Source organism: Melospiza georgiana, chromosome 6, assembly GCF_028018845.1.
Source record: "Melospiza georgiana isolate bMelGeo1 chromosome 6, bMelGeo1.pri, whole genome shotgun sequence".
In the NCBI taxonomy this organism is placed as follows: domain Eukaryota; kingdom Metazoa; phylum Chordata; class Aves; order Passeriformes; family Passerellidae; genus Melospiza; species Melospiza georgiana.
The window spans coordinates 42531996-42557647 of NC_080435.1; the positions used below are offsets into that span (position 1 = coordinate 42531996).

Genomic DNA, 25652 nt, shown 5'->3' on the forward strand with positions numbered 1-25652 from the left:
TTCTTGGGTCTATGGAAGTTACCCTCTTTCCATCAGAACCCTGGCAAACAGGTTCAGAGCAGATGTGGTCTCACTTTATCAGTGGCTGCGGAGTGCTCTGAGAAACTCTGGTAAAGAGCCCAGAGCCCAGCAGAGCATGATCAAACTGCTGTGACTGACTTCAAGGGCAACATGACTGCTGCTGCTTCTGACAGTGCTGTTAGTACTGCAGGAGACTGGACAGGTTCTTCCTTATTCACCTCTTCCTAGGAGAACAACAGAACTAAAAGTGGTGTTCCCTTGAAAATGTCTTTGTTGATAGTTTTCATTTCATCTTGTACTGATGCTATTACAAAGGTGGCACATGAGAAGACAGCATACTGTAGAGAAGGGAGACAGTGAGGACAAGGCTCTAGTACCTGAGCAGTGAGAAAACCTTAGCTTGGGGAGGAAGGAATGAGCACTTTGCCACCTAGTAACAAGCAGAGTTTTGCAGGTTTTTATTTCCTACCTCTCTTTAGGAAAAAAATAAGTGAAGGAAGGAAGAAGATGGATGAGCCTTTTTTTTTTTTTTTTAGTGCTCAACTTTCTACTTGCAGAGAGAGTCAGTTCAACTCATCCAACAGAAAATTATCCCATGGAAAATTTTCTTCAGGCTTGTGAACTGAACTGACTTGGTAGCTGGAGGAAGGTGGCCATAGATTAGACATAAGGGGGAACTACTGCATCTGTGCAGCAAACTGCTTTTGATTTACAAAAGCTAATATTAGGGGTGATGGGAGCACAAAAAGAAGCTGAAGTTCGGTTCAGAGAAAAAGTTCAATACAGGAAAACAGAAGGCTGCTGTCTCTCCTTTTGGCAAACACATTATTACAGATAGGAGACAGAGACTTTGCCATACAGTGAAATGGGACAAGGGAGAAATTTAACAAAGTCCTTAACTACTCATAACTGGGTAGTTAAAAACTTTCCCTTCAAAGTCAAAGGAAGTAAAAGCCATACTTAACCTGAGGAGATGAAAAATGTTAGAGGCTGTGCACTACCAAGAGGGAAAACCTGCCCCAGGACCAGGGACTGATACTTGGCCTTCGATCAGAGACAGTGTGATGCTGCGGGCAGGACTGAGCACTCACTGCTCACAGTCTGTGTTGCTCAGCAGCAGCAGCCAGGGCTACAAAGCTCCCTCTGTGCTTGAGCCTCGACTGCAGGGGAGACATGTCTGTGTCCAACAAGTGTGAGAGGAAACCATGGGGAATGTTTCATAGGTATAAATTCATAGGAAATTCATAAATATTCATAGGAAAGTCACATCTCCAGTGAAGGCGCTGGCTGCGTGGTTGCTGTGTCGGGCGCGGCCATAAGAGGGAAGTGTGTGCTCAGGCATTGGGTGCTTCTCTGGGCTGGAGCAGCCCCAGCTGTGTTGGCTGTGGGCTCTGCAAGCACCACGGATCTGCCCGGGTCACACCTCCTCTGCAGGGCTGAAAACAGCGCCAGTGCCTTCGGAGGCATGTGAGCTCAGCCACAGCCAAGTGCGCAGGCAGCGATGATGGGATTGGAGTGAGAGGGGAGCAAGGGTGGGAAAGTGAATTGTCACTTCCTGCAGATAGGGGAGGATGAGATGTGCAACCCTGAGCAGTCCTGAGATAACTGGAGATGTCTTGTCCAGAGATGATGGGCAGTCAGGTGAGGAAATCTCGTTTTATATTTCTCCTCACACATATACAGATGTCTGGTTGTGTTAGCTGGATCATACTCAGGGCATTCAGGCTTGAGGGTGGTGACATTGAGGTGCTTTTAGGAAGGGTAGGGGACCTCAGAGAGCTGAAGTCAGCAAGCTTGAAAGATTTACAAAGGAGAATAGAGGTCCAAAAGGATATGGCAGGCAGCCCTGCTAGCTCTCTAAGGGAAAAGTTTTGCCTGAAGCAGTTCTCATAGCATTTTGTTGGCCACATGAATAGAGCACACAAGCCGTGTAGCAGTAACAAAAGGGTCTTGGTTTGTTAGCAGCCCTGTCAGACTCAGGTGACTGCTACCCTCAGTCATGGGCCACCCCTGACTGCCTGCCTTTGCTATGCTGGTGAAAACTCACCACTGCACAAGGCAGAAAAGGACACCTGCACCATGTAATATGGGAACTGGAGGGAGGCTTCACCAAGTCTGTGCCTGCTGACTCCCACAGACCGTGTTAGCTGGAGCTGCCATGTGTGTAGGGCTGAGGAGTTTCTGCTTGCCTCCTGGAGATCCTGCAGGGACCCACAGGGTGCTTTGAGGAGAAACAATACTAAGATTGATGTCCTGTGGTTACTTGCCAAGAAATGGGAGCAGCAGGGTCCAGTCAGGAACACCAAATGACCGGATCACCAGCTTCCCATAAGCTGGCTCGGCAGAGAGGCATTCAGGCTTCTCCTTACAGATCTGCTTCTCTTGAGACAGAAACAGAGGAAAATGAATGGGACAGAGCTGAAGTATTTATTCCTTGTTCATGCCACAGCATGAAAACAAAATGCATCTAAGAATTAACTGTATAAGAGCTGTGTGGTGACAAGGCTGGGGGAGACAGGGTGGGTTCATCTTTTGGTGCCTGGCTGACCATGTGCTGATCTTGTGCTCCCAGAGAGCTCCTGCACATCTTATGTCTGTGCAGTAGGGGGACCTATAGCTGTGGGAGCAGGGACGGGGTGGTTATCGAGAGGCATAGGTGACATGAGGGGGAGAGAGCTGAAGCAGTGTGAATTGCTGAGCACATACACATTGTGTATTATCCATGGGCAGCCGTGCTGCCCAGCTGGGGTGTGCTGTGTAGCTGTGGGAATGGCTACAAGTAACCACACGGGGTCACTTGGAGGTAAGTGAGGCGTAGAATTGCCATGGTGACTGCGCTCCTCTCCCTGACAGAAGTCAGGCTTCCAGGCAATAATATTTGTGCGTGGCTCCAAAGCCCCCAAACTCTCTGTCCCTCTTTTCAGAGAGGGTGAGGACCATGCTGCCCTGTCCCCAGACTGGGAGAATGGTAAACACCAGGATATAGAGTGGTTTCTGCACATTTCTGTAGAAGAGGTAGTAGAAGAAGTCTGGGTACCTCCTGCACTGGTCACTACTGCAGTGCATAGGCAGAAGGGCTGTGGTTCCAATTACTGTGACACGGTGTGGTTCTTGCCCTGTGTGTCCACAGGAGCAGCGAGGTGTGAGCCAGCTGCCAGCCCTTAGGCACAAACTGCATGTGAGCAGAGAGCTGTGTGTTGAGGACATCACACCTGTGCTGCAAGAGGTGCTCCAGGGAGCATCACAATGAACAGCTCCACTCCTGGTGCCACCAGGAGCTTGGAGCTCACCAGCAGCAGGTACTGCAAGGCTCCAAGGACAGACAAAAGACACGTGTGCACCAGAACATAAGGCCTTTTTGCACCTAGTGTATTCACACTTGCTTTAACTGCCCACATGGAACATGTTTTCTGTTCTTACTTGGACCAAATCATGTCCTATGCTGTCTTCCTGGCAAGGAAAGTACAGCTGCATCTTTCAGGTACCACAGGTGCTAAGGTGTGTTCCTCAAAGACTTCTATATTTTATCTTCAGAGATCTTACTCCTTTCATCTTCAGAAGCCTTATTTCTTTCATCAGTTCTCTAGTTCTAAGTGGTCTGTGAGGTTATTATAAATCACATTTCTCCTATCTTCTCAGAGGTTTGGGGAGATGGTTACTTTGTGGCCCCTGAGGAAAACTTGAAGGAGGAAAGGCTTTGTGAACTAAAAATGTTTGGAGATGCTTGGTTTGGGGAGCAACACTGATGCATCCTGCACAGCTCCATGTAAAACATCTGGAAAGAAGAAACCAAGCAGATGGTCATGCTGGTGCTGTCAGCTGAAGTACCACAGGAAACCAGGGAAGTGCTGCAGACCAGCAAGTAAGTCGTGTCACTTCTGCTACACTGGTGTATTGCAAAGATCCAAAACACAGCTCAAGGCAAAGGTCCAGAGCTTCTCCTCACTGAGGTGCCCATTGCAGCATCCCCCCTTGAGTACTCATCTTTTCCCTGTAAAGGTTTTTGTTTAAATCACAGAAAAGCATTCTAGACTCTGACAAACAGGTGTTGTCATCTTGCAGAGGGTTGGCAAAAGAACAAATAGCTGCACTTCAATGAAGGTTCAGCAATCTTTCCACACAGAACAGACTTGATAATTTGCATGGTCATGAGGTCTCATTGGAAAGATATTTTTAAATGAAAAAGCAAGGAAATGATGCAAAATAGATTTGAGCATATTCCAGGAGATAGCTAAATTTTTCATAGTGAAACCCAATAATAGATCAGTCTGTGTGCTATGAACCTCTCATCACAAAAATATATCACAGGAGGCTTCTGCTATCTATTCTGGGCCAAGCACTGACCTTGGCTATTAGATCTCAATTAAGCATGTATGTGACTAATGCTTCTTTCTCTTACATTTTTCTGCTGCAGAAAATAATATTCATGGAATCAAAACACAAAGTACTTGCACAGTCACTGTCCAGATGGGACCCCTGGTTTCTCAGTAGGTTTCATGCACATGAAAAAAAAAGCATTTCTAGTGTGAAATTCAGAGAAAGGAAGCATTAAACATCTGTGGAGCCAAAGATTGCAGGCTTCAGCACTGAGCCCCTCTGCTTTTCCAGAATGGTGTGCAGTGATGCTTGCAGCTGCAGGCAGAGTTGAGGGGGCCACAGGGACAGAAAGAACATTCCATATCCTCACTTCTTTATGCTGGCATCCTTCTTTCCTTTAATTTCTTCATTATCATTTTGATCTAGGACAAGGGAAGAAGTGCTAGTGAATTTGACTGTGGTAGTAATAAAACTATACAAGACTTGCTTGGGTGCTTAAGACTCCTGTGCAAGCCAGGACCTGTCTGCAGACTTGTTCCATTTTCAGCTCAGGTAAATGCTGAACCATCAAAACAGCAAGCCAAACACAGATCTGTCCTGGAGTATAATTACACTGCTGGGCTAGGAAGGGCTTGGAGGCAACCATATCCCTACACTCACATTTGACAGGTCAGGTCTGGGGACTACAGAACTGGTGAGTTCACCTTTATGCCTGGGAAGATCATGGAGCAGATCCTCCTAGAAGATATGCTAAGGTCCATGCTATGCCAAAAGCAAAAGGGATGCCAATTTTTCACCAGCCTTGTGATGAGGATTTGATGGAGCAATGTCATTGTGAAGAATAGAAGTTCTCCTACAGGGTGGAACAAAAGCCTTGCTTTAAAGGGGCCTGAGGTGTGTTTTCAGCTACGTGGACTGAAAAGAGGCTTATTTGTGTGCAGCATTCAGCAGGGTTTAGAATGGCTGCAGATTATTTGCAGTGGTGTGGCTAAAATCTTCCTGACCTGTCACAGACACCTGACAACCAGCAATTCTCCCAAGTCAGGTTTCGTCATAGCAATGAGAACAAGCTGACAAACTCAAACCAGTCATCACAAGATTGGTGCAATCTCTCACAGCCTTTCCAGGTGCTGGTTATATTTAAGGAAAGGTCAGGCTAACATCTGACTCTAATCTTAGAGGAATGTTGTCTGAAAAGGGGGAAAAGGCCAGTGAAAATGAAAATGTGCTGACTGGAGTGGCAGAAAGCTGTATCTCAGCTTGGTCTCAGCCACTGGGACCAGATAACATGAAGCCAAATCAATTCTCTATGTTCTAGAAAAGATGGGGCATGCTACTCAACACCTGGTAGAGAGGGTGTGTTAGATTTTAGTGCTTGTCTCATATTCAGTGTCTGTTTTTTTTCCATGTCTCTCCCTGCCCAGGCTGTGGTGAGAAGTGACACTGCCCTTGGAAGAAACTATTTCCAAACTTTTTTTTGTTACCACTACTGCTAAAAATGTCTTGATGCTCCACTCAGGTTTACTTCTTTTCAGCTCCATTTCATGATTCCTAGCTCTCATAATATCAGAATTTGTCTAAGAAGTTATCCCATTATGAACCAGTGAGTCTTTCCAAAATTTAAATTCTGTCTGGAAACAAATCTAACTCCAAAGCTTTAGCATCAACCAACACCTCTGCCTGGACTGATTGTTTTCAGCAAGAAAGTGCTTTGAAAGATGAGTCTCCTTTCCAGGCTCTGTGCTCTTTTTTGGCTACTCAATCATTTCCAAATCAATAGGTGTCTCTGATTGCCTCCCCTCCCCTCTAGATCCTGCTCTTTGCTACCTCATTTTGGTTTTAATTTGCCACAGCAAAATTGCAGTCATTCTTTCCCCACCCTAATTAAGAAACCTATCCGTTAAGGAGAAAGAAAACAAAACCAAAATCTTATCTAAGCCCTTAGCACAGAACAGAGGAGGAATGATTGGTGAGATGATCACCTCTAGAAAGCCAAGGCCTTTATTGATTCTTCTGGCCTTCCTCAGTAAATACAGAGTGAATTTTTTAAATTCACCTACAAGGAAGCTAAAAGTTAATGTAAAATACTGACTTCTCAACATCAGAGGAGAAAGAGACTGTATGTCTTCTAGGCTGACTCACTTTTTCTTCTCTATACATAGTTCAACAAGAATATTTGGAGAGTCTTTCATTGTGCTTCATAGATTCATAAAATCATTTCAGTTGGAAAATACCTCTAAGATCATCAAGTCCAAGCATAAACCTAACATCTAAACCTAAATCTTGGCTGTAGTGGACAGCCAAATCCACCACTAAACCATGTCCCTAAGTAGCATTTCTACACCTAAGTGTGAATGCCACCTCACATTACCTCTATTTCAGTTTCCCCACATTTTGTTATAAACTGGCCTTGCTTCTGAACCTCCAGGGTCTAATGATCCTGACCTATGCTTTGGAAGAGCTTTGAGATCATGGAGCAGATGAGAAAAGCTGTACTGTGGGCAGGTGGCAGCAGCACTGAGCTCTTGAATTAAGGAAATAAGCATTGAGTGATGGTGAAGGAGGGCACAACCAGTGCTGAGGTGCACGATTACATGGACAAAAAGGGTCAGGCTACACAGAGAAGCTCAGGGGACAGTCCTCTACACATGAGGATTTTATGGAAGAGGACATTCAACAGCCCCACAGGAAAAGGTCAGAGACAGAATAATCTCTATGGACTTGGTAAAAAACAAGATGGGAAGTGTCTCCACAGGGTTGAAGCTTTCGCTTCCTCGTCCAGAGGAATAAACACCTCTATTCTGAAAAGAAGGAAAGCTGCTACAGGCTTTTCCAGACTTTATCCCCTCTCTCCTTCACCCCTGATGCAGTGGAAGTGGTACTTTCCATGATGCCTATCTGAATACAAGCCCTAGCTTCAAATAAAAATCAGGTCTGACTCCCTGCTGTACTCCAGAGACGTATTTACCACCTTGGAGAGATAAGCATTTAGCTGATTATCTTCAGTCTCTGTGCATTGTCAGCTCCTTCTAAGGGGGGGTGATATAATTGCAGGAACCAGGTGGGGATTGTGCCTGCTGGACTAAAATGACTCTGATATTCCAGATTGTTTCTCCCCTCTCTGGGACACCAAGAACAGAATCCTTCAGAGCAGGACCTGCTACACAAGTCCAGATCAGCTTGCATTAAGAGCATGAAAGTATCCTTGAGACTGGTTTCCTAAAGGAAGAAAGCATATGTTCTTATGGGTTGTGCATGTGCTAAACTTGGTGTGTCCTCCATTCCTTTCCAGTAACTTTGAAACCTGTTGGTCTATTTTAATTAGATTTGATAAATTTCATAGCAAACAAAGTTCCTGCAGGTAGTAGGTAGCCAGTTAGAGGAGAGGGACCCTATAAATATCCTCATTCAGGGAAATGGTGCACTGTGCATGTATTAAACTGTAGGGGCATCACATAGGAAAATATCACATATAAGTACTCATCTGGATGAAAAGCTTCAGTGAGAACTTCATTTTTCAGGAACAAAAATCCATAGGGGACTGTGGTTCATTCATTCTGCACCTCACAAAACTACTACTTTTATTTTGTTATGGTGTAGATGGGAGGAAAAAGTATTTATTTAGGAAACACTGTAAAAAAGTGGATCTAGTGCATCTAGCAGACTTAGGAACTAGGATTCAGGAGTCAATTTGTTGTTGGCTTCCTGATTGTAACAAAAACCAGCCCTAGCAGAGAGAGTGGTGCAGCATCTGAAATCAGACAAGGTTCTGAACAGGGCTAAAGTGAAGAAAGGTGGGGGTTTAGGGCACATATCTGGGGAAATGTTGTGGCTCCTGGGGTCCTTCCATGCAGCTCAGAGTAGACTGAGGGCAGTTGGTCTAACTGACTTCAATTATTTGTAGGAAAGTCACAAAGAGAGTGGAAGCAAACTCCTGGTAGTAATAGATGGTAAGAAAAAGGCAGAGCTAATGGATAGAGGTTGTATCCTTGGAAACTCAGGAGAAATTTTTTCATAAGGTATGACAGCACTGGGCACCAGCTAGTGAAAGAAATGATAGAGTCTCTATCACAGAAGATTTCTAAGCGTCATGTAGACAACAGCATTAATTTCTAGTGGAGGTTGGACTAGACACATCCAGAGATCCCTTCAACCACCATTTCTGTGGTCCTTCACCTTCTGTCCAGATGAGGATGCAAGAAAACAGCTCATATCAGCAAAGCTGGTACTTAGAGTGGCAACTTTTATCTCACCTCAACTTTACCAGAGGACATATGAACATATTCTTAGTCATTGTTCAATTCCTTGTATAGAAAATTGGTTTATTAAGGTATTTGTGATTATTATTTGCTGTCTATAAATAATTAAAATTTTTTTGTACTGTGCTAAACTTGTGTCAGACACATCTTGTGCCTCATTGTACCATCTGTAGCATTGTGCTATAGACTGTTTTCAACCAGCTTTGGTTGTTAGGATTTATGGAGGCATCAGCAGACTGTGGATGACTGTCACTGGTTTTCTCTAAGTCTCTTCTTCCATAAAGATTATTAACTAAAAAAAAAAAAAAAAAAAAAATCCTTTATATATGGGTATTTGAGGCCCCTATTTTTCTGGATCATTAATGTCTGCAGGCCATGTACTTCTGTAAACTTTTTGAGGTAACGTGTTCGGACTCAGGCAAGTTTTACAATTTCATCAGAACTAAAGTATGCTTAGAGCACACTGAATTATTGCTCAATTAATTTTGCATCCTAATTAAGTGGAAGACAATCTTATCCCTGACAAGTCTCTTTTCTGTGTTAAATCTATCCTGTTTCAGGTGTGATGCAGAGAATAACTTATCTGAATAGAACCAGACAGATCTGAGCTGCTGTCTGCACTACATAAAGTTCTGGGCAGCTCCACCCCAGCCATGGCAGTGTGATGTTGCTGCTGTCTTGGCAGTCCCTCCCCAGCCTCCTTCCCCAGCCTCTTGCTTCTCTCTACCTACTAGCTCAGCAGAGCACACAGCAAAACAGAGGAGTGGAGGTGCATCTTACTACAGTCTGTAGAAATACCTGCTGTGAAACAGTGAGGAAAAAATGTCAACAAGCTCTCAAAGAAAGGAAAAATACCTAAGATCAGAATCATTCCAGCAGCAGGCACAGCTTTAGGGACTACCTTGCCCATAAGTTAGTGCCTGGCAGCACAGAGCACGCAGTAAATCTGTCTTGGGCACTAGCCAGCAGTCCAGTTGTAACACTGAACTGTTTTAGCACAGTTCTCTCAAGAGGACTGAAAATTTTTAGTTTGTGCAGGCAGCTTCCTCTTCTGCTTCTAGTATTCATCCCACTGCACTTTCTCATTTAACTGGAGATTTATTTTCCCTTTATTCTTGATTAAAAAAAGCTGCAATTGTTGGACAGCTAGCTTTATCTACAGATCACATAATGAACAGCATACATGTGGTAGAAAATGTGTTTCATTTCCAGGTGGCTTTGAAAGAAACACATGCTTGTCTTCCTGTAATCAACTCATTACATAAATTTTCTTGCAGAATTGGTCCAGATGTCCTGTTTTTTCCCTTCTCTCCCTCTGAGGAATTACAAACTACAGAAATTAGCTCAACATGCACCTATATGAACACAAGCAATTATTTGCAGCACCTATAGATACAAAAACTTGATCAGTGCTATGAAAAGATTCTTTTATGTCATTACAAACCCAAGCAAATGTGGTGCCAATGTCAGACTCTGAAAGCTGTGTGCAATAGGTCAAGGGGTCCTGAGTACATTACTGGATGCAGCCCAGTACTCCCTGCCTTCTTCCCAGGACTTACTGACTCTTTGAAATTATATTCTGGAAGCACAGTTTGCAGAGCCTGCAGAAGTCCTGTGGTTTGCTCACTTGTATCCCCTCTGCTCTGGTCACAGAACTAATGATCCTGCTAGGCTGGCAGTTCAGAAAATTCTCTCTTCTTATTGTTGTTTCTCATGGTACACGGATGCTTCTTTTTTCCTGGGTCATTTCCCATATGTGCATTTCTGGGCCATGGACTTTTCGTTTTCTGGGTGTCTGATACAGAATTATGACTTACAATGGCATTAAGTAAAAAGCTTGACTGCAAGTAACTCAGCAAATTCTCAACTCAGTCACATCTAAGCATAAGGCTTCAATGGACTGGACACTTCTCATGGCCAGTTGCTATCAGTAGTTTACAGCATTTATTACAATTTTTAACTGCAGAGGGTTAACAGTATGCTTTCTTGTCCTTGAATCACAGGAACAACTGAATCCTGGAGTAAATTATTGCTTTTCATGTATTATATATTTATAGGGAACAAAAGACCATGAAAACCATGGACTTACAATTCAGCCTATGACATGAAGAAACCAGCTCCTTCTAGTTTCATGACTCTGTCTTGTCTCATCATCAGAGATGAGTGAGTTAGACAATCTTTGCTTCCTTCTCCAGAGTGAAGAACAGTCCTCCTCAGTTAGGAAAACTGATATTCCTCTCCATCCTTCTCCATCCTCAAGTGCCACTAAGGGAACTTTGCTGTTTTTTGAGCTTGACTCGGTCAACCTTTTCTGATCATGTTGTAACCTCTCTGCATAATATATTTACTCTTCTAGGGCTCAGCTGCAAATATACCAGGCCCAGGCTACAGAAAGGACGCACATCTAGCATAGAATAAGATATTAAAACTCATATCTGATTATTTTAGACCTTAAGTCACTGGAACACCTTGCAGTATTGTATAAGGAATTAACTGCATGCAAACACACATTCACCTCCTATGAAATAAGCAGACCAGACACTTTACCCATGAGGAAAAGCTGTCACATATGCATTAAATTGGACTTTTATACTGCAGGCAACACCCCTCTGCAACTGCCCAACAAACCCTGAGCTGCCCATAAGCAAAGCAGCCCTACAGACACATGCAGGGCTCCTCCACAGGAGCTGGCAGATTGCAGAGGGAGTAGATCCAAAAGAAGCCTGGAGGGAACTGCACAAGAGATACAGCAGCATTAACAATACACTGGAACAACTAACAGGGAGAAAAAGAAAAGAAGAAAATAGCCAGCCCCAAACTGATAGAGATCTTTAATTTAAAACCAAGTAAGTTTATTCATTGTGAAAGTGCAACAAAATACCCTAGGGATAGCACATTCCACTCCAACAATTAAAATTGCATTAAAAAGTAGATAGGATAGTCTGAATCTTAAAAAGAACTAGCACAAAAGCTAGTGCTTTTCTTTGTTTCAATATATTTATCTTTGGGTGACAGAGATAGTCACTGATTAATTTTTTAGGTACTTAATTTACAGCTTCAATGCTTTTATTTGCAAGTCATCCTGCTCCTTATAAATGCTAGCTTGGGACTGGAGAACTGTAACACACAGGCACTTAGGAGAGGGCAGTTTTGAAAGAATGGCGATGTTGGGCTCAGTCACAAATGGAGGAGACCCAGTTGGGAGCTACTAGATATTCTAAATAGATATTGCTCCCAACTGTTTCTCTCTAAAATCTGAGATAAGATGTTCAGTACCATTCAGAAAAGCAGATTCTGCTGCAGCTGAGGGGATGCAAGCAGGCAAAAGGAGAGCACAGGACTACAAAAGCTTACAGCAGGTGTTGCTTGAGGGAGCTGCCAGTTTCTGACCACTGAACCCATTTTTGCTGTAGAAGTAATTACCTTGAAAATGCTGCAGGTAGGTCTTACACCCATAGCAGCCTATTCTCATACATACTTGTTACTTTGCTTCAGCTGAGCTTTACATCCCCAACAGGATGCTCTATCACATTGCAATTATGCATCTTCTGCTAACACTCTCTGCCCACTGATTTCAAAATACTTTATAAGCATCACTCCTAAAGCTTAAACCAAGCTTCACCGAAAGCTTAAACCATTTAAGCTTAACCAAGCCTAAAGTTCTCTGACATACAGGTATTTTAAAGGAAAGAGAGTACAGTAAACATTTGCAACAAAATGCCAATAGAGTCAATCTCCTGAGTCCCAGTCCTGAACTTATCCTTCTTTTCCTCTGACATTCTTTTTCTCCTCCTACCTATTTCTTACAGCAAGAAGGACTACATTTATTCTGCACAAGTTTATTAACCACAATACAGACAAGTACTTCCAGTAGTAAGCCAGTTCCTATTTCCATATGGAGATTGCCTGTCTGGTCCATGTCAGTATGATGGCCTGGTCTCAGCTGACTCTGTTTGGTTTGTGTCTTTTGGCTTTGCTGTTCTCATGATAACTGTCTTCAGAGGGTGCTTGGCCCTGTCCATTTGTCCCAGATTCCTCTGGAAATTTCTGGCCCTCAGCCAACACCTGTCGAATAGTCATGTTGATGCGGGAGGACTGCAGGTACTTGGCACACACCTGCCAGTCCTCCTCAGAGCTGTGCTCAATGACTGAGCCAGCAGGAAGGTCTGAAGGAAGAGCTTGGTGGAGGCAGGAAGGCAGAGCTGTCCCCTCGGGGTTGGGCAGGACCCGGGGCACAGCGTGGTACAGCAGGCGGCTGAAGCCGGACATCACCATGATATCCCCGCTGTGCATGAACATCGCTGTCGGCGCCTCCTCCCGCTTCAGGCCCCCCAGCAAAAATATCGAGGATTGCCCAAAGCTAGAGATGGTGTAAAGATGGGGAGAGAACAAATTCAGGTAGAAAACAATTTTCTGTACAGTAAGAAAATATCAGTAGTTAAATTCCTTCATAAAACCACCCCAAGCAATCACAAAAAAACAGAGGGATGCCTAAGAACAACTTTTAGGTGGGAACATGGCAAACAGACTAAGATCTGGTTCAAGATAGGCAGAGTGTGAGCAATTGCCCTGCCAGGTTTGAAGCTCTGCTGAGTTACTTCTTTAGTACTCAATTGGCACTCTGCTGCTTTAGAATAGACCTGTGCTCTCTGCAAAAGAGCTCTTCACTCCAGGCACTATATCCAGGCTATTCAAGCAGTCCTTAAAGAAAAACTATGTCCCTGACCTACAGCATTCTGTTATTCAAATCTTCTGAGAGTGAAGATTATATACCCAATTAGCAAACCACATCATACTGCCTTCCCATAACCATGTGCAGCCCTAGAAAAAAGCCATCTATCTTTGCATAACACTCAAGTCTGCATTCCTTGACTCACCTGAATGATAACAGGGGCCGAGAATGGTCAAGTTCAGACTCATCCACATGAATTCCCAGGGAAGAGTCAAAATGATAGTAGTTCAAGATCCCTGCTTGGGCCTGGAAACCCCGAAACCCACAGGCTGCAGCCACTTGCTCTGACAGGAATGCAAGGTCTGAGGGGAAAGGAGTGTGGTGATTTGCTGAGTACTTCTGGAAGGAGAGGGAGGAGAAAAACAAAAAAGAAAGCCACACCCAACACATCAGAGCAGCAAATACACTTGGAAACAAACATTAAAAAAGAACTCAAAATCCTGGCTGATAGTCATGGAGAAGGACATCACATTTCCCTAGAAAATGACTACAACACAGGCAGAACCACAACAAATTTACCTCCTACCATTAAATTCGTGGCCTAGGCTGAGACTGACAGAGATTCAATTAATTGTGGAGTTAATCATTATATCTAGATGGTAAACTTGAAATCAGTAAGATTAGTACCAACATCCTGAGGATCATCTCAGCCACAACCTGAAGCTGCCAATGGAAACACAGTTTCATAGCTCATCAACAGAGCTCCAAAACAAGCATCCTTATTCCTTCATTAATAAGAAGCAGAAATCAATTGCTAACCTACTTTTTCTCTCTCCCATAAGTCATTCTGAGAGGACTGGAAGATAATAACCAACCTTTTATTAAGGCCATCCAATAACAAGTTCATCTGGCAAATAAAAGGCTTCAAACAGATTTGGTTATCTGCAACATATAAATAAGATGCATATTCACTCTGCCAGTGTTTATCAGCCTCCATCTATCTGTTTATTTTGATCAGGATCCTCAAAACAGCTGTTAGTTGGTAAGAATGCACTATAGTGTTCAGACTCATTAAAGTTCCAAAATCACATGAGCAGCAGTTTTTTCTTGTTCTTGCTCACTCCACTGAAGAGTAGTTTCCCAGAAGTCACACTCAGCTTAAGAGTTAGCAATGCTTTTGTAATCATCCCATTTGGTAGGTAAAAATGCTACTTACCCTAAAATAATTGCAGGTTTAAAGCTGAGTGTATGTAAACATGATAACTTTCAAAGGAAAGAATGCAGCAATGGACTTCTGCTGTTAAACCCTTCACAGTAAACCAATACAAATTAAAATGTTCTTAAAAGCACAGTTTGTTAGTGCCTTTCCTCAAGACTGTCTTGTAGGATCATAAACATTTTATTCCATTATGTCCTTTTCTGTTTGCCATTCTTAGTGCTTGTGGCTAAGAAAAATAGAGAAGAATTTCACCTCAATACCTTAGTATCCCAGTTATAATGGTAACCAAGGGTCACCCAGCGCAGCTTCTCCAAGAGGCTCCTGGGCTCCCATTTGCTGGAACCTTTCCTCCTACAAAGACAAAATATAAAGAAATAGGAGATGTGTTAATTTCTGAGGGGTCTTCTGGTACTGCAGCATACAGTAATGAGATTCACTCATTCATTTCACAGCCTATTAAAAGCAATCAATGCTAAACTTTTATTTTCAATGCCAATACTTTTTTCCTCCAAAGACCCTGAAAATTTAGTTCATGGACATGTGGAAGCTGTGGGGCCTACTGCCAACTGGTGTCAGTTTGAAAGCTTGTATTTTCAAATGGTACCTAAGAGATTATCCAATGGAAACACAATGAGTAGCACAGATTAAGAAATCAGAATTAAACATGCCCTACTTGAGCACCCAAAAATGAAAGACCAGAATCTGAAGATCTGAAATCTGCAAATTCAAGGAAAAAATATTCTAGGCACTTAATGGAAAATTACAAGAGAGGAAAATGAGTGCCTGTCAGTGGAGCACAGCATGCTGTCTAATATTGCAAAGGATGGTTAGTTCTACTACGTGGTACTTTGATGAAATGTCCTTAGGACGGGCTGACTTGCAGTAGGCAGCAAGACTTCTCTAGCTATGACCACAGTGTCAAGGAGTCTGGACTGCAGGTGTCCCCTTATCCAGACTGCCTTCAGGACAAAGAACTGTTCTTCTCACGTGACAACCCTGAAGTAAAGGGACTGAGTAATCTGAGGCCCCACACCAATTTACCATTCTTATTTGGAAGTGATAAAAGCTAGAAGAGGCTTCAAGGAGAGGCTTCTAGGACAGACTATGGAAAAGCCTTTGAAAAGTTACAGAGTACAAATAACTAAATGAGATGGAAATATGTTAATGACAAATACAAAAAGGAAGGTACACATCTATCTTCTAGTCTACTCATTCCAGCAATTTCAGCGTACTTTTATCAAGCCAAGTCACGTGTTATGGTAAAAAAAAGAAAAATATAGTAAAGGTAAAGTAAAAAAATAAATATAATATAAAATATTATATTTATATTAAAAAATATAAATATATTCAGAAGATAAACAGTAGTACCAGATGGCTGGCTCTCATTTATAGCCTCATTAGTTCAGCATGACATGCTCTCTTTTACAAAAAAAGATTGATATTTGTGCTGTCGTGGTCAAGTCTCAGCCAAACATCTGCATTTAATGTGCATTTCTACCTGGATACACAGCTTGTTCCTGCCCTTCAACTATGCCATCTGATAGCTCATAAGATAAAGCAGGAACAGGAGTAAAATGCAAGTTTCTTTACCTTTAGCAATTTTTCTTAGCTCACTGATTACTGAAAACAGTCTTTCCAATTTCCATCTGTCATAGGGTAACAGCAACTGCAATTACCATAAACACCAACACAGTAACTGTCAAATACATGCTGCTTGGAACAATTTGTGTAGCCCACAAGCAGGCAACACAGCATTTAGAAAAGGGAGAGCCCACAGCTTGTTCTTGTACATCTTTCAACTGACAAACAATGTTCATAATGAAACAATTTTAGCATGTGCCTTTTGAAAGTGCCCTTTTTGTGCTACAGTGCTAGAGTGTTTGCACAATAGCAAGAACCCAAATGCATGTGGGAAGTCCCTATTCCCAGAACTTGGTATTTTACATGTGATTTCATATATGATTGCTAAGAAGGGGAAAGTATGAGTGTTGTGTATCTGGAAACAATGAGGTCCCACAAGAAAGCACAGAAAAGGTCTGGTACAACTATGTTAGAAAAAGACTGAACAGCATGAGAGCTTTGGTTTGAAGATCCCTTGTTTCTTTATATGCTGGTAATGATTGCATCTGTAAAACCCCTCCAGCCTTTTCCTTATACACAAGAAAAGACATACCTATATATCTCTATGTCTATATCTCCCTTGTGGGAATGCTCTATTCCCTTTTATGCTTTTAATTGTCCCCAGTACCAGAGAAAATACTCAGGCTCCACTTTGTGAGGAGAGCATAGCATATCTGTCTAGGAATTGTATAGATTCACCCTACCTTGTGATTCCTGCATCCTGAAAAGAGCAGATAAGCCATGACCCAAGCACATGCATGCATTATCCTAATGGCTTTAAACAGCATTAAAGGTGTGACCCATGTTGGAAGCAGACCTCTTTTCAGTTAGGCACTGTTTCTTGCCTCCCTGAAACACTTTCACTCCAGATACTAGAGAGGCTGGCTAGTTCCATCTGCTGCCTCTAGGTATAAGCACAAATACAGCAGTTTGCTCACTTGAAGGTAAGGACTTCATAAAATTACCAGGGTTGCTGCCAGCCATCATTTTTCTAAACACTGTTTTCAACTGAACTGGATTCAGCTCCAAATTAACCTCTGCTCTGATCATTCTCTGCACACAGGAGGTCCTGCTGGAGAGGCCTGTCAAACTGGAACAGTACCCCACTTTTTTCAGCCATTGGGCACAATTCACAATCCTTTCACAGAACAATTTTTCATTCTTGATGGAATACAAAAATGGTGTCTACATTTCTGTAACTAATTCTGACTGAGCCTGGAAAACAGAGGTCAGAGTATAACTTCTCTCCTAGGTGCAAACAGCTAGAAGTCCCAATCTTGCTTTTGCCATTCTATGTCTTGTAGATGTTAAGAGGTTCTTGAAGAAACATCTCAGTATGTCAACCTCACTAAGAGACTGAGGTGGAAGATGAGAATTGTAGAGAACTCTGGTTGCACCATCACACAAAACAATCATTATGAAAAATGAGCAGTGAAATTAATAAGGTAACAAAATTATCCAAACAGCTAAAAGATTGTGTACTGTAAACAGTCTGTCTTGTATGTATTTTTACAGGACTTCATTAAAGTTCAAGCATTAAAAGACTTTTCCTTTTTTTAAACTTTCTACTTGACTTCAAAACTGAGAAAATTCTCCATTAAATTCCAGATCAGGTAGAGGAAAGGCAGCTACATCAGCCACAGAATTCTGAACCTGATGGAATCTTTCAGATTAAACAGGATTGCTATTAAAATGGTACATTTAATACATTTAATTCAACGTCAAGCTGAATTAAGAAGAAACAATACCAAACCAAAAGAAATACTTGAGAAAATGAGAACACAGAAACTGTTAGATTTGAGAAGTTCAAGGAAGTACAGCTAACAGCATTTCTATTACATTGTTCTGGGTCTAAGAGCTGACTGGGAAGGAGTGCTACCATTAGTGGGGAGTTTTGCAAAGGATCTGTTTTGCCTCAGGAAAACTGAGGCCCAGAGAGACTTCACAGTTCCTCTCATAGCTGAGCTCAGCAAGGTTCAAGCACCACAGCAGCCAGGGTCACTATGTAACAGGTCACCAATGGCTTTAGAACAATATGCTACTGGAAAATCCCACTGAGAATGAAAGCAGAGAATTAGCAAGGATGCACATGAAGCCATGAAATATCCATCTTTAACTTGGCATGTCTGACACCATCTGTATTCTGCCAGCATGTACACAATCTTCTTCAGCTTCCCTTCCCTGCTCCATTTTCTTCGACCTTCTCAAAGGTGAGATCTGGCTCCATCAGTTTTGACCATGAAAGGTGACAGTGGACTCACCTCAGCTGCTCCTTGCTCTGTCCCCACAGGTCAGTGGTCTTCTCAGGAGCCATGTGCAGGTGCAGGTTGCAGACATTGGGTTTCTCAGGGTATAGCTTGAGACACTGCTTCACCCAGTGACGCTGGCAGCCAGCAAGGAAAGGGTTTGCTATGAAAATAAACCCTGACCACAAAGAAAAAAGGAGAGGATGGAGAAAAAGTAGGATTAGGCGTTTCCCTGGGGTTTTTTTCTGAATTTAGAGAAAAGGATAGGAGCCAGAGTTAGAGGAAAAAACCTCCTTAGAATACAACTATTGACTGTGCATATAAGCTGATGAAATCTATTCTAGTTAAGTTAAAACTTATTGGCCTTTTTTCAGAAAAAACAAATGGTGGCACAAGGTAGAAGGCAGAGAGGGCAGCCAACACTAGTCCAAAGAAAAATTACAATAAAGGACCTATCTATGTAAGGCATACTTATTACAGGAGTTAAAGGAGTAAGAACATGGAAATCCAGTTGTTTTGGAGTAAATTTTATTTCTTAAATTATTCAGCATGACTTTTCTCTTAAACCCAGCAAAGTTAGAGCAATTCTGGCCTAGCTTTTCTATGCTTCAAACTAACTTTATCCCTGGCTCTGAACTCATACTGTCTTCCTACTGCTACTTCAGAAAGAAGTCCCTGAGCTGAGCAAGTGTCCAGTAATGTAAAGTGTCCTCCACTTTTCTTCATGCTTATTTCCAGTTAAGTCTGGTTGTATCCATATTTGCATTTTGATACGGTAACACTCAGAAATGGCCATGAAAGTCAAATGATATCCCAAACCACTTGTTATTGACTGTGAATACGTTGCAGGCATTGTTAATTAACAAAACAAAATAAACATGCAGCTACTCTGCACATTCATTCAACCAGGCACCTCAGGCAGGGTTCAAGCAGCAGCCCATATGAGAGATGTTATTAATCTGTACTGTACCTACTCTGAGAATCAAGGCATTCTCTCAAAGACTGTCAGTTCAATAAGACTCATCAACACAAAATCCACATGTAAAGAGAGATAAGGGTGTAAGAGGAACAAAGAAAAAGGAGGTTTCAGGAAGAGCTACCTGCCAGCGTACCTCAAAGACTCAAGATTAAAGTAACTGGTTAGTAAAAAAGCCTTCAGTGTATTAATAACACATGGTCATTCACTTCACTCTGTTCCCTGCACTTTCAGAATATGGCAGCCTTCTGATAGGTTTGACTACAAGATGTTTCTTTGCCAGAAGCATTATATTTACTTTCTGCTGGCATCTACATAGAACAATAATGGAGAATAATAATACTGCCCTTCCTGTCTACCGCTTTTGATGTGGGGTTCTTGAAGCACTTTACTACATTCATGAAATTTCACTCTACTATGTATGTGTTATCCCCAGGTATTAATGAAGGCATTGAAGCCTGGAGAGTTAGTTACAAGCAGAGATGAGAACAAGAATCCAGATTTTATGGCTTTTATCTCACAGACTTAGAACATGCTCATGTCTTTCCAAACCTTTCCTCGACCTAGGTTTCTCTTAAGAAACTAGACTGGTCTAGATTTACAAAAGCAGTAACAGCTAAAAAGTGGGTTACTACTATGCTCATTGCGCCAAAAAAGGCAGAAACTGAATTTCTAACAGTTGCGAGGTTTTACTATAAAATTCTGTGCAAACATAGAACAAAGACCAATAGTGCTAGAAATCTGTGATTTGCACTCACTGAGTGAGAAAAGTGAGAAATAAGAAATATTTCTGTAGCAATCTTTCTGAACTGACTGAAGAACATCTCAGACAAACTTTGAAGATATAATTGAACCTCTTGCCCTTGAAAGATGTGAGGGGAAAGGGTAAAAGAATTATTCTTTGTGAATCTGTGTACTAAAGGAAACTGCCCTGAGGAAGTAGGTGCAATTCTCTTACTGCAGCACTATCTTGCTATGTACTACAAATTAATTTGCATCTAATGAAAGTGGTCTCCAACCACAGTCAAAGGAAGGATGAGATATGTAAGACATGTAGATGTCTACTAACAAGAAAAACCTCTCACAAAAAAAAGTGTCAGTTACAAAGACCCAAAGACAGCATCACATGCTTCTCAGGATACAACAGAAATTCATCCAGATTCCTTCATCTTCTCTTTCATTGCTTACTGTGGGGACAAAACCAAAGTACTTCCTTTCCCTTTGCTCACAGAAAAACTAAAGAAATTCTTACTTCACTTAGAAGGCTATTGGGACAGCTGGTTCCACATCTCCTACTGTTTAAGAATGTCCAGATAAAGGAAACTGAAAAATGATAAAATACTATTCTCCTCAAGTCCACACATGACTTGATGCTAAACAGGACAGATAATTTGTCAATGTATTTGCATTTCATTTTAGTAAAAGGTTTCCTTTGCCAAAGCAGAAGAGAAATGCAGTTAAGTGGAACACCTGTGATTCCCCACACCCCCTATGTAATTACCAGGGAAGACATTTAGACAGACAGTAAATGACAAGCAGACCAAGCACGGGCAGCTATAATATGACAGACAAGTGGAACAAAACATTTACAGAGGCAAGAAAAGGCAGAAGCCTTTCTCCTGAAGTTATTCAATTCCCTGTGTATTAAATATGCCAGATGGGTAGCATGGCTGCCTCAGTTTCAGAAATGGTAGGCTGGATTCAAAGCAACCCACACAGAAACTGAGTCCCCAATGAATGGAAAGAAACATGAGAAAAAAACATAATTAATCAAACAAAAATTCCTGAAATAAGGAGGATCTGGGGAACTACAAACTCATCAGCCTTACCAAAATCCCTGATAAAATGATGAAGCATTGTCAAACTTTGACAGTAGCAACTTCTAGACACATGGTAGTTGGGAACAGAGAGCATGGAAGACAGATTTTGTCTAACCAGCCCTACTGCCTGCTACAGTGAGATGTTCAGACAAGGGGAAAACAGGGGATTATGTTTACCTTGGCTTTAGAAAAGTTTTCCATATGGTCTTCTACAGCACCACTGGAGCCAAACTGGGAGCCATAATATTTTTGGGCAAATTGAAAAAGTAAGCAAAAGGTGGATGGATCACCAGGCTTAAAGAATATTGATTTGATGATTCAAAGTCTAACCAGCAGCTCTTATGAGCTGCATTTGTTGATCCTGGGGCAAAGATAACTACAACTACATCAACAACGTGGATGATGGGACGTTCATCCTCATTTCACTTACAGATTACACTAAACTGGGGCAGCAGTGGATCTTCTGCAGGCTAGTGCTGCCCCTGAAAAGGACTCTGACAAATAAGAATGGGCCTCAGAAGTTCAAGAGTGGTAATTCTGCATCTGGGGCAGAATAACACCATGCAACAGTATGGCCCAAGGGTCAAGAGCAGCTCCAAACCAAGGCCAGGCTGCCTAGAGGACAAACTGTGAGCAGCAGTGAGGGCTGTGACACAAGTGACAGACACATCCTGGTATTGGTGAGCATGACCCACAGGCATGAGGGAGGAGGGGAGCCTGAATCTTCTCAGATGTGCACAGCAAGATTGTGAGAGACAACAGTCATAAGAAACAGCAAGACAAATTTTTATTAGATATGGGGTTTAAGAAAAAAAAATAGCCAAACACTGGTACAGGTGCCCAGATAGGGCAAGTAATCTCCCTCCTTGGAGATTTCCAGAACTTACCCATACAAAGCTCTCAGCATCCTGATCTAACTTGCAACTTCATCCTGCTTTAAGCAGGGTGTTGGCCTAGACCTCTGGAGGTGCCTTCCAACCTAATACCTCTCTGTGACTATACCAGGTAAACTGCAAACCTAAACCACATTTCCACTTCTGAAATAACCTGCCTAATGTAATTACTCCATATTGAATAGGCCCACAGGTTCTTATTCACTTACTGTACTCCATGTCCTACACTGACAAATAGATGCCACACTTCAACTGTGAAACTACTGAATTTCAGCCATGTACCCAATGAGCATGATGTATATTGAGGAAAAACAGATTCTACAGAAATAAAGTCTCTGCCAAAGGCAACAGGAGTCCATTCTCATGAGCTATAGTCTGGCTGATCTCACTGTGAAAAAACTGGCTCTTCTCACCTTTATAAATATTACTGGATCCCACCCTTTAGCTGATTTGTTTGTCCTCCTGCACTTATGACAACATTAAATTACACTTAGGCAAACCAAAATAGCTTTTTCAGGCAGAACAAGAAAAATAAGATTGACACTGCATGAATTCAAAGCAATGAGGTTGTGTTTAACTTTTCTTGAAATCAGAGGTACCTACCTGGATACCCACTGAGGCCATAGGCTTTCCACTGGCTAACTGGCTGTAATCCTGCTCTGTAGGCATCTTGATCACTGACTGAAGAAATACTGAGCTGTGATCTGAACACCTGGAAAAATAAAACAGATCTGGTTAAAAAAAGAGTGAGAAACACAAAACTCATCCAAAAATAGCATCTGAAAGGAAGAGTACTATCATGCTTGAAGGCAACTCTTGTGAAAATGCCAAATGTACCACAAAGCTACTGCCTCAACAGCTGTGACCAGGACAGGGCAAACAGAGCCAGTACACACTGAACATAAGAATCAAAAGGTACTTACAGGTTTTATCTAGGGATGAGATGTCTCCCACTCGTTAAAAAACCCAAACAACATGTACCAATGAGAAAAAATTCATCATGATTTGTCCATTTCCATAGTAGGGCCTCATCATCATAAAACATTCTGGTAACTATCATCCTCCATTAGAGAGCAACATACTCATAACACTCCTTACTTTCACAGAACATTCCAATTACAGGTTGCCCATGATCCTAGAGGGTAGATGACTAATCTCATCTCTAATTTCAGAAGGATAAGCAGTACAGCAATGAAGTTGCCAAAGCTGTGATATATGAAGGACTACAGAAACTCTGTCAATTCTGAATGCCACAATGCCAATTCTGTTCCAAACAGCAGGATCAACAGCTCAAGGCTTGGCAAGATGTGTTTCCTTGACATACTCCCTTATGTTACAACAACACATGTATTGAAGCTAACATTTGCTGGTAAAAAGCCTCCAAACTCATTCTACTGTGTTTCCACTCCCTTCTTCCCTTAGGACAGGGAACTGTCTTGAGGAGGGCAAGGCAGAAGCAAGTTGGTTTTGTTCTGGCTTAGTTCCCCAGTCCAGCTCCCCATGCAGCAGTGGAACAGTACAGGTTCATATAAGGAAAGAGATGGCCAGGCACAGAAGGAATAAACAGGCAGAGACTGCAAGACTTGGTCTATGACACTTATAATGTGTCAAATTAGGGCCTTTGCACACAGCCTCTGTAGTGGGGCATGTGTAAATCAGTCTCTCTGCAGCTGACAGCTCTGGTTAACATTGTCTGAACAACAGGATTAAATTGCATACATAGAAGTTCTAAGAAATTCTGAAGTATTGCTGGACAGCTTTTGGCAATATGATCAACTTTACCAATTTTTCAGCTCTTTGTCAAAAGCAGCTTTGTGAGTGCCAGCCTTGAGCTTACTTCACAGTCCTGTCCACAGAGCATCCCCAGGAAGTCTCATCCTCTGACCAAAGCTCTGCCACCTCACTGCCTGCTCAAAGTGCTTGCACACCAGCTATTGTCTGGGCTTTTGGAGAACAGGAGGTGTTTCTGTGCTGAAGAATTACATGTGCTGAATCAGTTAAACAAGCCTGGTAACAGGGCAGATGGGGTATGTCACACTTCACTGAAGAGCTCAACTGCATGAAGCAGTTTTCTGAGAAAAAAGAAGCAATATTATCCAGGCCAATCTTCCTGGCCAGTGTGTCTTAAAGAGAAACAGCAGATTTTTTAACCTGGTGGAAAGAGGAATAAAAGATGTTTTCACCAGTAGTTGCTACATGATCTTAGAAGGTAACAGGCACAAAGAGTCATTTTGAAAGAAGACAGATCCTTGTGATGTTCTCAAATTGAAATCAAAATGAATTTCCCAGAAGAGCCATAATGCTCTAATCCTTTACCAAATACAGGATTCCAGCAAGCTCAATAAAGGCTGAGATGTTAACAACTTCCTTAGTTAATTCTAATGCTTCTAACAATTTCATATGGGTCAGGTTTTGTGTTTCATTAGCAACAGCAAAATTATAGTCCAAAAAGATAGAAAAATAAATAGCTTAATAGAACACTAACAAGAAAAGACTAAGCATTGAAACAATGAAAAATTAGAAAAATTAGGCAAAGTTTCATTTTAACTATACTCCTCATTCCTTTTTTTGACATAAGCTCATAAGTAGAAAATCCCTAGATAACAACACTTCAGCAGATTTGTGTCATTCTTTTGTGAGGTGACAAGACAGAAGACAAGTTTTAAGGATAATTTCTTCATCACTGAAGCCATGGTAAATGACTACGATGGCTCCTACTTTCAGCAGTGCTGATGACTGTATTCCCCAGCCCACTGTAGCAGCCGAACTCATCCTGATGACTAAGCCAAGCATTTATTATACAGGCGCGAGAAAGGAGAAGAAACTTGACTGGGGGGAAGGCAATACCGCATGGGGAAGCTGATTCCAGCCCAGGTTTTTCAGGGCTAAGACAAGGGCTAGCAGGGAAACGGTGTCAGTTCCGAGAGTGAAACTCGCCGTGTTTTATGTCCATACATTCTGCTGCTTCAGTATCACGTGGTTCTATAAGAGACTTCGAAGTTCCCTAACTGCAGTATAGGGAGCTAATTAAATATTATGAAAGTAAATATAAGGAAAAGTAGTAAATCTGTGACTAGGCATGGCGCTGGGCAGCGTGCTCCGGCTCAGGGACACCCCGGGCGAGCGCGGCTCTGGGGCCGCGGGCAGAGGGGCCCCGGGCCCTGCCCAGCTGCCCCGCTCAGCTCACGCTCTCACTTTTAAACCAGCACACGGACGCGTAAGAGGCTCAGCGCTCGACTGCAGCGTCCTCTAGACAGAAAGGAGGCGGCACCAGGGATTCGGCGTGGGGCACGAAAGGAAAAGGCAGGTGGAGAGAGCAGGCTACAGCGACACCGACACAGCCCCGCACTGAGACACCGCACCGAGGGCGGGACGCGCTCCGGGCCGCTCGCCGCGGGGCGCGGGCAGAAGCAGCCCAGCATTACCTGGCCCCCCGGCGCAGAGAAGTCCACCACGCCCCGCAGGTCGGACGCGTCGCGCTGCCGATAGAAGCGAAAGAGCCGGCGGAAAGCATCCTCCCCGCCCTCACGGGTCAGGGCCGCCGCCGCCATTTCGGGCCGGCCGGGGCGGGGCCGCCCCTCCCTCTCTCCGTCCCTCCCTCTCACCGCA

At 42.7% G+C, this 25652-nt stretch overlaps 1 protein-coding gene across 1 annotated transcript; it reads right to left on the reverse strand.

The window, feature by feature from the left end:
• Positions 1 to 9734: 9734 nt before the first annotated feature.
• ALKBH1 (alkB homolog 1, histone H2A dioxygenase) lies at positions 9735 to 25594 on the reverse strand. The gene is made up of 6 exons (XM_058027323.1): positions 25469 to 25594; positions 22647 to 22755; positions 18370 to 18532; positions 14749 to 14839; positions 13475 to 13668; positions 9735 to 12957 (listed from the first exon to the last, which is right to left on the reverse strand). The coding sequence occupies exons 1-6, from the start codon at positions 25592 to 25594 to the stop codon at positions 12537 to 12539; spliced, it is 1104 nt and encodes a 367-aa protein (XP_057883306.1). The 3' UTR covers positions 9735 to 12536.
• Between the last annotated feature and the right edge of the window lie 58 nt (positions 25595 to 25652).

Bases quoted from the DNA above. Each gene is read 5' to 3' on its own strand.
- ALKBH1 (XM_058027323.1), bottom strand. From the start codon at position 25,594: ATGGCGGCGGCGGCCCTGACCCGTGAGGGCGGGGAGGATGCTTTCCGC. The intron at 18,533-22,646 runs GTAGGTACCTCT...CTTTGTGGTCAG, and splicing joins TGGCCTCAGTGGGTATCCAG to GGTTTATTTTCATAGCAAAC. The intron at 13,669-14,748 runs GTATTGAGGTGA...CTCTCCTTCCAG, and splicing joins ATTATAACTGGGATACTAAG to AAGTACTCAGCAAATCACCA.